Consider the following 13328-nt stretch of genomic DNA (forward strand, 5'->3'; position numbering starts at 1 on the left):
ATGACCAGGGGATAAGTGCATGTGTGCAAATGAAAAAAGCTAGTGTGTGGATGAACAAAGGAAGCGGGCAATGTAGGTTCTAGAAGGAATTGAGGCGGTGAAAGCCTTGAAGAGGGAGAATTGGGCGAAGTTTTCAGTGTGGCTCGTCGAGGTGAGGCTAGAGTTCCCGCCAGAGAGAGGAGTGCACCGACTGCAGTTGAGTGGGCCCCTGCAAGATTGTTAATTGCAGGTTGGAGATCCTGCTGTTTTTCCAAGTGTTGCAAAGTAGAGGCCAACACAGTGTGAGAGATTGGCTTGGATCAGAGTGCAGGGAGAGCTGAAGACTGGAGGATTGGCTAGGATGTGAGCTCCCTAGGTTCTCTGTGCAGCGCCCCTGTAAGAGACTTTACCTGACCCAATTCTTCTTCAACTGTTGTTGTCCTCTTGTCAGATGTGTACTGGTTTCGGTGTGACAAGCCTGTCGTGGGCGACAGTGGTTCAGAGTTTAAAGCTGTGTATCCAAGGTTTACCTGCGGGGATCCTTGAGTTTTGTGTTTATTCTTAAGATTGTGCCCAGGTCTCAGGGCTATTGAGACAGTGAAGTGTTTTCTTGTATATCTGAAACAGACAGGGTGTTTGGTATATAGTCTTTTGTTTTGATATTTCAGTTGTGATGGAGTTGATTGTTTGTTCGAGTTTATGGAGGTGAGCTCATGTAAGTATGAGTCTGAAGACTAGGGATTTGGTTCTGAGTCAGTGCCGACTCAGTGTGTGTAAGTTGAGATGAGAAGGCTCTGAGCCAGCTGTGTGTCAGATGTGCATTAGAATAGACAGTTGATGGTGAAGATTGCTTGCCCTGGCTTGTTTTCGTTTGGGAGAAGTGTTTGTGGGTCTCAGCTGACTGTCAGAGGTTAGTCATCAGCAGTCAGAAGGTTAGTGGTCTAGTTGTGTTTCTGTGGTAGGTGTGAGTCAGCTGTTGTCAGCTAAGAGTCCAAAAGGTCAGCTCTATGTTTGGATTGAGTGGTTTGAGCATCTAGAAGTTACAGCAGATGCAGAGGAGAGGATACCTGCATTAGCTGAGTTGTGCAAGTCTTGAGAGGATAGCTGGAGGAGGCAGCTGGACCAGATAGGGAGGTTGGGAGGGTGTTGAAGTGTCCAAAGGAGTCAGCTGGAGGGCTGAGGACAGGAGCCAGGTGGGTTGGTGCCCTTGGAGCTGGGATTTCTGTCCCCCAGTTTTGATCCCACTGTGTCTTCTTCTTGTGTGCCTGCAGGTGGTGTAGTAGAGGCAATCACCCAACCACCACACATCGTCTTCTCCAAGGCATTTGCCCTTAGGAGTGCTATCAAAGCCTCCGCAAGCTCCTCTACAATAAGGGGAGTCAATAGGAAAGTCTGGAGAGCGGGAGGAACCACCTCTCTCGTATGTCGCCAATCTCGCTCACGCGCATCCAACACCTGTGAGAATAGGGGGACACTGGTGAGGATAGAGCTGAAGAAATTTGTGGCAATGACTCTCACATGGGGGGGGCGGGGGGGGGGGGGGGGGGGGGGGGGGATTTGCAACAATGGATCCATCCTAGCTGCGCAACTTGCGGATATTATCCCTCGGAGGGCCTGTGTGGGCCTGCTATCTCAAAGAAATTCCTAGTGACCTTGTCTCCTGCCTAGTCGGGGGAGGGTCGGCATGCCATCCGTGGTCATGAAATAGGATCACTCTCATTCTTTGTAAAGTGCATGTGCTAAGGTCCTCTGTCGCTGAAGGGGGGGGGGGGGGGGGGGGGGGGGGGATGGCTCAATCTGCCATGCAACCCAATAGAAAAAGTCATGAGGGTGCCTCCATCTGCACCATGAATCGCTATCGGTGTAAGCCCGGCGAGGCGTGCCGTGACGGACTCAACCACATGTCCAAGAGATAGAGATATAGAGAGAGAGGGGAGAGAAAGAAGGGAATAGGGATCTTGCACAGTACACCACATTGAGCAGGGACAAGCCCTATCCCTTTTCATGAATTTATTCAGGAACAATCCATGGGCACGCTAGCCAGGATTAATACAATCAATGAATACAAAACAAATAGATATGCCGATGTAGGATATCCAAGTTGATGTCGATGTCTATGCACAAGATCTCTAATGTCGAGCACACCATGGGGATGACCCACAAGTATCTCTCACCGAGCTAGTACCAGATCCAATATCCAAATCCAATGAATCCAAATCCAAGTTCATATCCAAGTTGTTCTAGTTCTAGATCCAAATCTAGATCCAAGTCCAAAAGCCAAGCTCTTTGTCCAAACTCCATGTTCATGTCCAAGCTCCATGTCCAAGTTCTCCATGTCTATGCTCCACAACTCCTATAACCTTGTCGATGAAGAAAACCATGGAAAAGCTCTTTCTGGCAAGAAAGCTGATATAAAATTTGTTTTAATGGTTTTTGGGCGATAAAAACCTCCAAGAAGCAATTTTTAGGGTTTCTAAAATTTTTAGGGTTTGTAAAATTCCTGTCCGTACAGCTCCGTTCATGCGTCCATATCATCCATGCATATACCCATACAAGTCTAGGGTTGACCGTACATCTGAAAAGCAAGTTGGAGAAGGTGTTGATGGCGAAGAAGAAGCTCTCCATGATCATAATGATGCCCACACACACTCCACGATCTCCTTGAATCTTCAATGATCTTGTTCATTGTACTACAAGAGAAGTCCAATCCTTATTATACTTTTAAGAGACCCTGCTTTTTGCCAAAAAGCCTTCATGCTTTTGCTTTGCCTTTTTATGCTTTGCTTTTCTCTTTTTGCCTTTGCTTTTGCTCTTTTTACTTTTATTAATAAAATATTACTCAACTTTTGGTGCTTTGCTTTTCTGGGTTTAAGAACTTGCTTTTTGGCGTAAGAGCTGCTTTTTGAGAAAATGCGTTTTAGCTTTTTGATTTCGCTCAGTCTCCTCTTTCCAATCGTGCCCTTGGCTCGTGGTTAACCCTGTTTGACTTTTTGCTTTTTCTTGCTTTTTTTAAATTATACCAAGAATGGTGCTTTTTCCTTAATCAAACCTTATGAATCTTGTCCCCATGTCTTCTTCCACCTGTCTGGTGTCTGGGCATGGATTTCATCATGTGAAATAGAGCTAGGAGGGCCAAATAGTTACAATCGGGATATCATGTCTGGTAAAAACCCCTACCCACTCAGGGGGAGAAGGGCCTTGGACCGGTGCGAGCCACTATGGAGCGATGGAAGAGTCGACATCGAGGGTGAGCTTGTCTATGCCTCGGATCCGAGTGAGCCACTCAGCAAGAGACTAGACTGGTCCCTCGCTCAATGCCCCCCATGAGACGTGAGGACAGGAGCCTAGGTAGGGTAATCAAGGGGTTCCAGACTAGTGGTGGTTGACAAAGTCTCTCCTCGTCCATGTGTGGGGGAGATTGGCGAAGATCAAAACAAATGTGGTTGTAGGCTCGAAAGAGGCTGGCCAAGCGGTCCTCGATGGATGGGCTTAGGCCAGGGTCCTCATCCCTGTGAAGATTTATCTTGGGCTGGGGAGCCAAGGACCGCCAAGAATTGGAGTGCATGCGGGATATACATGTGAGGGAGCCACTGATGATCAGCTTACCGAGTAGGGCTCTACACTCCATAGAAGGATCAATAATGCCCAAGCCACCTCTATGGCGAGGCTGAATGATGACTTTCAAAGCCACCTTGGTCATGCCGGCTTGCCATCATTGCATGCCCAAAGGAAGTTGCGGATCAACCACTGGACCTGGCCGATAGAGGCCGTGGAAAAGACCCAGTAGAAGGTGTTGTACCAAATGGTAGCGATGAGGATGCTCCCAAAAGGTGAAGATATTGTTGAAGATGCTCCTGTTCTAGATAAAACCTGTCTGCGTGCCATGGATCATCAAATCTGGAAGGTGGGGCTGCAGTCGACGGCTGATGGTTTTGGCTAGGATTTTGTAGGTTGTCCCCAAGAGGTTGATAGGTCTCCATTGGGGAATCTCCAACCTATCACCTCCCTACTTGGGGATCAAGTGAATCAAACCCTCCGCCAGTCTCTCTGGTATAAATCCCGAACTCATAATCTCCTTAAAGGCCACGCGGAAGCCGCCCTACATGAGTTCCCAGTGATTGAAAAACAGGGGAATCGGAAGCACATCCTCACTTGGGCACTTGTCCCTAGGGAGCTCCTGCAAAGCCTCTACAATATCCTCAGAAGAATAGGGTGTCAACAAGAAGCTCCGGAGAGTCAGTGGGAGCATATCACGTGTGTGCTGCTAGACCCTCTCAATTGATCCTGTGCTAGTAGGGAGTGGGGCTCTGCAGTGAGGAGGAAACTGAGGTAGCTTGTGGCTACAGCTCGAATGTGGTGCGGTTTGGAAACAATGGTTCCGTCCGACCCTCGAAGCCTCCGGATGCCATTCCTCTGGTGATCAGGTCCTGTCCACTCAAAGAAGTCCCTTGTGCCTTTGTCTCCAGCCTGAGTCCAGAAAGACGCACGGGCATGGAATCTGTACTCCACTTTTCTCTCCTCTATGGAGCTGATCTGAAGCAAGTCACGAAGCTGGCTGTGTGCCAGGCGGCTATCCTTAATCTTGCAAACCAATTTTGAGGCTTTGAGGGAGGCTACTATTGATGCTAGGAGTTGAAGATCTGCTTCGGAGAAGGAGCAGGGGGTGGCTGCCTCGGTCGGGGATGACGGAGCTGCTACCACGGAGTCCTCCTGAAGGGGGCGAAGAGCAAAGGAAGCCGACACCTGCCGAAATAAAGCAGTCCGAATGCTAAAACCTGCTGTGAAAAAACACTGTTGGGGGGGGGGGGGGGGGGGGGGGGGGGGGGGGGAAGCAAGGCAAAAAGGGGCGGGGGGGTTGGGGGGTGTGGTGCTCCCAGGAGGGTGAGGGAGGCGAGACACAGGCAGGAGAAGGCGGTGAGGAATGGCTGCAAAGAGCAGCAAAGGAGGAAAGCAAGTTACGAAGCTGGCTGTGTGCCAGGCGGCTACCCATAATCTTGCAAACCAATTTTGAGGCTTTGAGGGAGGCTACTATTGATGCTAGGAGATGAAGATCTGCTTGGAGAAGAGGCAGGGGGTGGCTGCCTCGGTCAGGGATGACGGAGCTGCTACCATGGAGCCCTCCTGAAGGGGCGAAGAGCAAAGGAAGCCGACACCTGCCGAAATAAGCACTCCGAATGCTAAAACCTGCTGTGAAAAAACACTGTGGGGGGGGGGGGGGGAGCGGGGTGGGGCCGCGAAGAGGAAGCAAGGCAAAAAGGGGCTGGGGGGGGGTGGGAGGTGCTCCCAGGAGGGTGAGGGAGGCGAGACACACAGGCAGGAGAAGGCGGTGAGGAATGGCTGCAAAGGAGGAAGCAGGACAAAGAGGTGGCTAGGGAAGACAATAGCAAGGGCAGAAGGGTGCATGGAAGGAGATGGAGAAATGGGAGGGTGGTGAAATGAGGGAGGAGGGTGGCGGCGGCAGGTGGAGGAAAGCAAGGCAGAGGCGGAGGAAAGAAGGCCGATTTATCCGACTTTGGTAACCCGTTTGTGGTTTACCACCAACAATCACATCAGACCGGTTGTATGAGGTATTTGGCCTCAAGTACAAGTGTTTGATACAATGTAAAGGCAGCTTAGCTATTAAATAAATTTCCAATAAAGATCAACAATTGGCAATGACACCAAAGCTGCACTATGCAAAAATAAGTTTACCATGAGCATTGAATAAAAATAATGGACATGTTTCCTTGTATACCACACAAAGGGAGCATCATTGACACCTGCACAAATAGCTCACAAGGAAGAATTTTGAAGTGTTCATTTATTTTTCACTATGCTTTCTTAGTAACTCTGTTGCCTGTATCAACAACAGACACCTTTGGTGACAGACATGGATGAAAGGGAGCTGGCGGAAAACATGCAAAAGATGCTTCTCATAATGCGACGATTAGATCAGAAAATTGCTCCAATGCTTGAAGCAGATGGAAAGCACTTCAATAAAAGGTAAGAATCAGCCTTTGTCCTTGAGAAGTTCTGGGTGCCTCCATGATTGTAGATTTATGATTGTTATCTCTTGCACTTTTTATCTTTCAACAGGGTGGATGCCTATTATTGAGTTAGGTAATTGTCTGTGTCTTTTTGAATACTGTGTTAAAAGAGATCCTTGAACTAGTTGAAGAGCAAATATATTTTAGAGGTTAAATCTCAACAATGTGGTCCAAAAAACTGGTTTGTTTTGAAAAAACTCCAAACTTTTGTTGATGTATTTTATTGATTCAGCTGGGGACAAATTACGGCTGCAACTTGCCAAGCCTTAACGTGCCCTCTACTTGAAACAGACCTCTTTGACTGAAATTGCTTCCAATGCTACTTTGGAGGTTGAATTTTGACTTCAAAGATATTTATATGTAGTATGTGTTCTTGATCTAAGAAAACGATGTTTCCAAATTTCCACCTAGAGAAAAGAAATGTTTCTAAAGATATGTGCTTGAAAAGGCTTCTTAGAAATTTTTTTTTGGCGATTTTGGTCTGGAGAGTCTCAAGCTTTGGAACTGCAGTTCATCAGTCATGCATTGGCTAGAAATATTTTGTATGCAGCACTGAGCAGATTCATCCCAATTTAGCATGAATCTCCTTGAAAACAAAGTACGTGATTTCATATAAGTACTAGGTTCACTTCCTTTTTTTTCCTCTTCCAACTAGCCTTAGGCCCAAGATCTTGCCGTAGTTACTGTTTTTCACTGCCCGTAGTTGGGTGCCCGCCTGTAGGTGTTTTTAATCTGCCCGTAGGTGATGCCGCCGAGGAAGCATCTCGTGGGGTTTTGAACCAGGGACCTCCTGGTCCTTGGCAAACACCTTCACCACTTGGGCTATCACATCATTGGCTACTAGGTTCACTTCTATATTTTGATGGATGCTATGCCCTCCCAAGTAGCTGTGACTTTGTCTAAAATGGCAACACATGGGAGCAAATCTCTTCAAAGCTGCAAGTAATACCAACTTACTGATGGTGTAAAGCCCAGGGCACTTTCAGGATTGTATAATCAAATTTCTATGCCATGTTCATTATTTATTTAAAAGTAAAAAAGATAGATCAACCGTCTCAATTTAGATCCTAAATTGTGTTTCCATTTAAATTTAGTTAAGGACTCCATACAGGATAGGAAAGCAAGAGTGCCACAGTGGGGGTTGAATTCACCAATGTGGAGCTAAAAAGGGACGAGTTTCAAGCAGATGGTCCTTCAGGTTGATGTATTGCATGATCAATGATCCTGCTAGTCTCATTTGACTTTATTAAGGTTTTTCAAGCCCTTGCCTGTGTGTTTGTGCTCAATCTCTCAACCAAGCTCCTCCATATCAGATACAGAACAGGAGTAAAGACCTAAGTTAGATGATCTGGTTAGCTCTTCACCAATCTTTGGGAGCACCCCCAATCTCTCAACCAACCTCCTTCATATCAAATACAGAACAGGAGTAAAGACCTAAGTTAGATGATCTGGTTAGCTCTTCACCAACCTTTGGGAGCACCCCCAAGCCTGACGGTAGTAGACCAACACTGAGCCAAGTTGTTCGCCCAAACCATTACATGAACACCAGAGCCCACTATTCAAGTTTATTACCCACCAGAGCTTGCACAATGCCTGATCTCAGTCTATATTCCTCAAGTATCATTGGGTGGGAACATATGAGCAACCCACTGGCTTCTTTAGACTCTGGGCCAGTTATTGAAAGTGTGTTTCTGAATTAAGGTCTCTTCACATTGTCCCATGATTATTAAGTAATAGCCCTAGCCTCACTGTCAAAGCCTGAACATATTGCCTCCTTCAAACTGGGATCCTCATCAAATGGAGATGTATGAAACATGCTCTCTTTCACTCTAGTTGTGATTCATAAGGAATAACATAACTCAAGTAAGATTCTCTAAGTTGACAAGGTCCTTAACTATTTCCAGCCCTAACATCTCTCTTAGTCTATGGTGACATCAAAAAATAGTATCCAGGTGGCAAGTCTTGTTTATATGCAACCTCATTGATTGCGTGTATCACTTTGTAAGGCCCACCAAAAGTGTGAAAAGGCTTTGATTTTTATCACGTGAGAATCGGTAGGAATCCTTTGATAAATTAGTTGACCGATCTTGAACATTAGAGGTATATGATTTTGATTGCATGAAACAAAGCTCTATCTCTAAATATTTGCAACATCTCTTGTGGATCATGCAAAAAGTTTGAAGCTTTTTTGCACCTTGATAAGAATGGAGTTGCAGTGGCTGAATGTTCACTGTTACCTCACTGGCTTCTCAAGATATTACCAAACTGCAAATCTTTTTATAAATATCCGTCTGATTCCATCCATATATGCTAGACTTCTGAAAATTTCCATCCACAGGGCTGCTCTCGAAGCTCTTCTCGCTTGCAATTTGCTCAAGAATAGGGGAGAATGGATGGGAGGCACTTATTTATAGGGCCTCTTCACCCATTTTTAGTTGTTGGCATGGTCGACCTGCTGGTAGTGGGAAATAACGGGAGGTAACTCCCCCTTTTTCCTGTCATTATGAGGTGTTTCACCCCTCACCTTGGCCCTTTCTCTACGAGGGCCAGGGGGACTGACGTGGAGCACCTCTGTGTCTTCCACAACCTCTGTGCGGGCACTTGGTATGGTGTGGGAAACTTGAATTCTTTATTTCCAGGCTGTTTCTTGATAATTCTTTGGTCTTTAGGTTGTCCATTGTTGTTCTCGAGTCATAAAAGAGAAATGTCCACAGAAAGCAAACCACAAAAAAACAGCCTCAGGAGGAGCCAACTGTGTACTTCCCTTCTAAGAGGTAAATAAAGGAAAGGAGTGGGGGGAGGGGGGGCGGGGGGGGTGTGCTCCCTCTCTTGGCTGGCCACTCTCAGAGGGAGATTACATCCAGGGAGGGGGAAGAAAAAGACACACTGGGGGCCTGTAGTGCCAAATTGCTCCGTCGCTCCCTCCATTGAGGAAGGGGCCCTGACTCCAAGTGCATAGGAAGGTGGCCCGGCGCCATTGCATCGACTCCGAGTCACCTATGAGGCACTACTAGCATCCTCTCAAAGTGTGGATGACGTCTAGCCAAATGGAATGGATCACCTCCGCCAGGGGGCCTCGTTGCATCTCGTCCGTCAGATATGCCAAGCGGTGATATTGCTGACGATCTTGCATCTCTTACAAACTCCAAACTAGGTAACTGGTACCTCTAAGGCTGGATAGCCGAAATCCTAAAGTAGGTGAGCTGGAAGGGCAAGGCCAGTGCCATGCTCCTCGTAACATAGTGTTGCACCCTCCCCGGTAGCGCAAGCAATCATGGCCCATGTGATGAAATGGAGGGTGCTCGGCTTGGATTTGAAAAGTCTGAGGATCCTCCACCAGTCCTGCTGGGCCTTTGGGCAATCCCAAAGGCATCGTCGCTGAGTCTCCTCAGGGGTGCTGCAGTGGTTGCACAAGGAGGGTCGCGGCCCACTATGGGGAGCTAGGTACCAACTGCAAGGCTATGGTGTGCCAAAATCCAAAAGAAGATAGTAACCTTCTGAGGTGAAAGCTGTCCCGGAGCTTGTGCCAGTAGTTTGCAAGGAAATCATGACGTATGCCCTCATCTAGTGTCTGTAAGAGAATGTGCTGGCCCAAGCAAACGGCGGCAAACCGAGTACTGGAAGAAGGGGATGCCTGGGGCCTTTGAACGGCAGGTCGGGTCCGGCGAGGGCCATCCTCCTGGATCCCACTAGTACAGGGGGATCTAAGGGCAGCTCTCCCAAAGACAAAGTTGCCAGGTCTGGTCATCGGCTTTATTGATTCACAAGGAATGGCCAATGTTCCACTGACACTCATGGAGGTCCACAATCCTTCACCCGCTGGGGGAGTGAAGGGTAATCCTCATTGGTGACGTCTGCTCCTGGAAGAAGTCATCCTTGAGCCTCTACAATAAAGGGAGGAAAAAGAAAAGGGAGAGGGGCCCCGCGGAAGAGGGGGGGGGCGTGTTGGGTCGCGTTGTTTCATTCTTAGATACCGAAGATGGCCAAAGGAACATCATGTCATGAGAAGGAAGCAACCCAAATAAAATCAGGAGTGGATCCATGTGGGTGTTTCACTTTGGGGGGATGGCAGAGTCAATCTCAAGGCTGAGGCAGGTCCCTCCTCTGAGGCAACTGAGCCTCTCCTGCTGCACCGGGGGAGGGAGGTTGCCAAAATGAAACCAGGAATCCAGTCTGAGCAGTGGTGGAACTGATGCGACCCGAGGCAAGGTGGGGCCGAGCATTGACAGGGTGGCCTGAAGGGAGCTGAATGAGTCATTCCACATAAGAGGCTGACAAAGGCGCTCCTTTTGTCACATCCGGGAGGGGACTTTTGGGGGGGTGGGGGGGTGGGGGGGGTGGGGGGTGGGGGTGTGTGAATAATACTGAGAAACTGCATGACTTGCACCAGTTGATATGTGCACCAGAAGCAAGGCAGAAAAGCTATGTAGCCTCTGCAAAATTCTCTAGATTCCCATGTGAGCCGGATAGGTAAGTGGCAGTGTCATCTGCAAACTCCGCATCCAGGAGCTCCAATGGGGAGGCTGAGACCCTAGAGGCCCGTGTCGTGTATGCACAGGAAGCTGCTAATGGCCTCTGCGATGAAGACAAAAAGGAAGGGTGCCAAGGGACATCTTTGGCACACCGAGCGAGAAATGGAAAAATGCTCGCTGTGGGCAGCCTGAATGAGAACTTGGCTGTGGACTGAGGAGTAAAGAGCCGAGACTTCCGGATCCAAGAGGCTGAAATACCCATGCGATATAGTTGTTGGGTACGATACCATACGGGAAAATACGGTATGATATATATTTTTTTCTTATTGTACGATAAAATACAGTGTTCAAAAAAAATACTTATAAACTTAGGTATTTCCAATTTCGAGATATGGTGTATTTTAAAAAGGAGGGAAGCATCATCATACAGAGGAAGCTCAAACTTTCTTTTTTTTTTTGGGGGGGGGGGGGGAAGGAATAATACTTAGAAACTGCATGTCTTGCACTGATATGTGCACTAGAAGCAAGGCAAAAAAGCTATGTAGCCTCTGCAAAATTCTCTAGATTCCCATCTGAGCCGGATAGGTAAGTGGCAGTGTCATCTGCAAACTCCGCATCCAGGAGCTCCAATGGGGAGGCTGAGACCCTAGAGGCCCGTGTCGTGTATGCACAGGAAGCTGCTCATGACCTCTGCAATGAAGACAAAAAGGAAGGGTGCGAAGGGACAGCTTTGGTGCACCGAGCGAGAAATGGAAAAATGCTCCCTGCGGGCACCCTAAATGAGAACTTGGCTGTGGACTGATGAGTAAAGAGCTGAGTGTTCCAGATCCAAGAGGCTGAAATACCCATGCGACATAGTTGTTAGGTACGATACCATACGGGAAAATACGGTATGATATAATTTTTTGTTCTTATCGTACGATAAAATACGGTGTTTAAAAAAAATTACTTATAAGCTTAGGTATTTCCAATTTCAAGATACGGTGTATTTTAAAAAGGAGGGAAGCATCATCGTATAGAGGAAGCTCGAACAGCCATAGACAAGCAAAAAGAAGACCATTACCCCCCCATTTTTTTTTGAAAATACCATACGTGTCCGTACGGTATTCTGTACGATATGTTGGCTTACGGAAACAACTATGCCTTGCGAAGAATGGAGCCCTTCAGAAAATTCCAGTTTACATGGGTCGTAAGCCGCCTTGAAGTCGAGAAGGAGAACCGCCATATTCTCGAAGCAGTCTTCTCTCTCTCTTTCTCTCTTACAGCACACATGCACATGCTTGAACTTTATTAATAAAGTTAACCTTATTAAAATCCCAATTGCTATATTTTTGTTTTCCAGATGGGGATATCTTTCAAGGGCTGGACTGTGGGATAAAAGTCATTTGACGCGGCAAATTGAGAAGTCAGTGCTTGCCTATCTAACTGTCTTCAACTCCTTGTGAGCCTCTCTTTCATGGGTTGGTCTGAATTTCTTTTTGCAGGTATGCTGACATCTACACATCCCGGGTCTCAAATTTTCTACGCTTTACCCCATTTATGTATTTTAGATCTCAAGCACAGGTCAGCATTTCTTGCCGAATTGTTTTTGGTTCTCTGTGCCTGGAGTATTTTTTATTTTGTATCATTTGCGGTTAGCCATAGGAGAAGATATAAAAACAATTTTGCTTGGCAGAGTCTTGCACATGACTTGCACCCTTATTGAGGTGGCATCAGCTCTGGAAAGTGAGGGCTTTTGAATAAGAGGTGCTCAACATTATCAGGTTTGATTAGACGTATTTTATCAATCACAATCAAGTGCATATTTCTGTGATTTTTTTTAAAAAAATCCATCAGAGGGATATCGTAAATTGTTTAAGAGTGTTCTGCTTTCTCAATTTCTGCGCTTTCTTTTGTCGAGCAGGCTTTGTACGGGTCTCAGCAGTGAATTGTCAGTCATCAGCAGTAAGGGTTTTGAAAGTGTGCAGTGTTGTACATGATCAGAAGTTTCAAAGAAGCTCTCAGGCTGACTTTACTCCTGCTGTGTGACTTTTGATGTTCATTAGTTTGTACTTCATGTTGATGATAACACCTTTTCTCATGAGAAAAAGAGCATCCTTAATTTCTATCGGGGGATTACCGCCAAGTGGTCGTTATCCGTGCTGTAAAATGTTTCCAATGTTGCACTTCTAATTTCTTATCAAGCATGCGAGAAAGAAGCCTGGATTGGAATTCTCCAACTTCATAATTGGGGCAAGGTCATCCTGTATCCTCTTCACCATGAGCTATAACAAAACATTGGCACATATTAATGCACATGAAACACAGAAGTAAACCTAGCTTGATTTGAAGGTGACCAGATGGAGATCCCCAAAAGACAGCATTCTACCAAAGGCATTATGCTGTTTCCTTTTCAGAACACTTGATTAGCAGCTTACAAGTTATCTTCTAAGAAATTCTAGATTAGTGCAAATCATGACATGGTACTTCTATAACTTAAGTTCTTCAAGTCTAAAAAGGTTTGTCTTCAGGGTTTTCAAAGGGGTGGGTATTTCTTTTCCATGGAGAATTTTATAATTACTAAGTATATTGTGGGGATTGGATGATAAATACAGCTTGTGTGCTTAAGTGCATTGGGTTCTGAACATAGTTGCATGCGATGGATACGGCAACAAAAATGGTTGACATTTCTGCCAGCCCAAATGTCTTAAAACTAGGAAACCAGGAAACGGCATGTCTTTAACATTATATAGTAGAAAAAAATAGAGATGTTGGAAAAAGTTGGGAGAAATGGAGGAACTTGGGATATATCATAATCTACTCGGGAGAACAAGGAAAACTAGGGAAAATCAAAACTTATAAGGGGAAAATT

General features: G+C 46.4%; 1 protein-coding gene across 1 annotated transcript in view; it reads left to right on the forward strand.

Annotated features, from left to right (window-relative positions):
- Nucleotides 1–12974, forward strand: part of LOC147640574 (HAD-superfamily hydrolase, subfamily IG, 5'-nucleotidase) — a 155579-nt gene extending 142605 nt beyond the window's left edge. Inside the window, exons 14-18 of the mRNA XM_086813089.1 lie at nt 5831–5961; nt 11820–11882; nt 11962–12040; nt 12153–12240; nt 12381–12974. Coding sequence (XP_086669215.1) covers nt 5831–5961; nt 11820–11882; nt 11962–12040; nt 12153–12182 — 303 coding nt within the window. The 3' untranslated portion in view covers nt 12183–12240; nt 12381–12974. The remainder of the gene's footprint in view (nt 1–5830; nt 5962–11819; nt 11883–11961; nt 12041–12152; nt 12241–12380) is intronic.
- The last annotated feature ends 354 nt before the right edge of the window (nt 12975–13328 follow it).

This window comes from Cibotium barometz, chromosome 2 (assembly GCF_041138505.1).
Source record: "Cibotium barometz isolate CiBa-2024 chromosome 2, ASM4113850v1, whole genome shotgun sequence".
NCBI classification, from domain to species: Eukaryota; Viridiplantae; Streptophyta; class Polypodiopsida; order Cyatheales; family Cibotiaceae; genus Cibotium; species Cibotium barometz.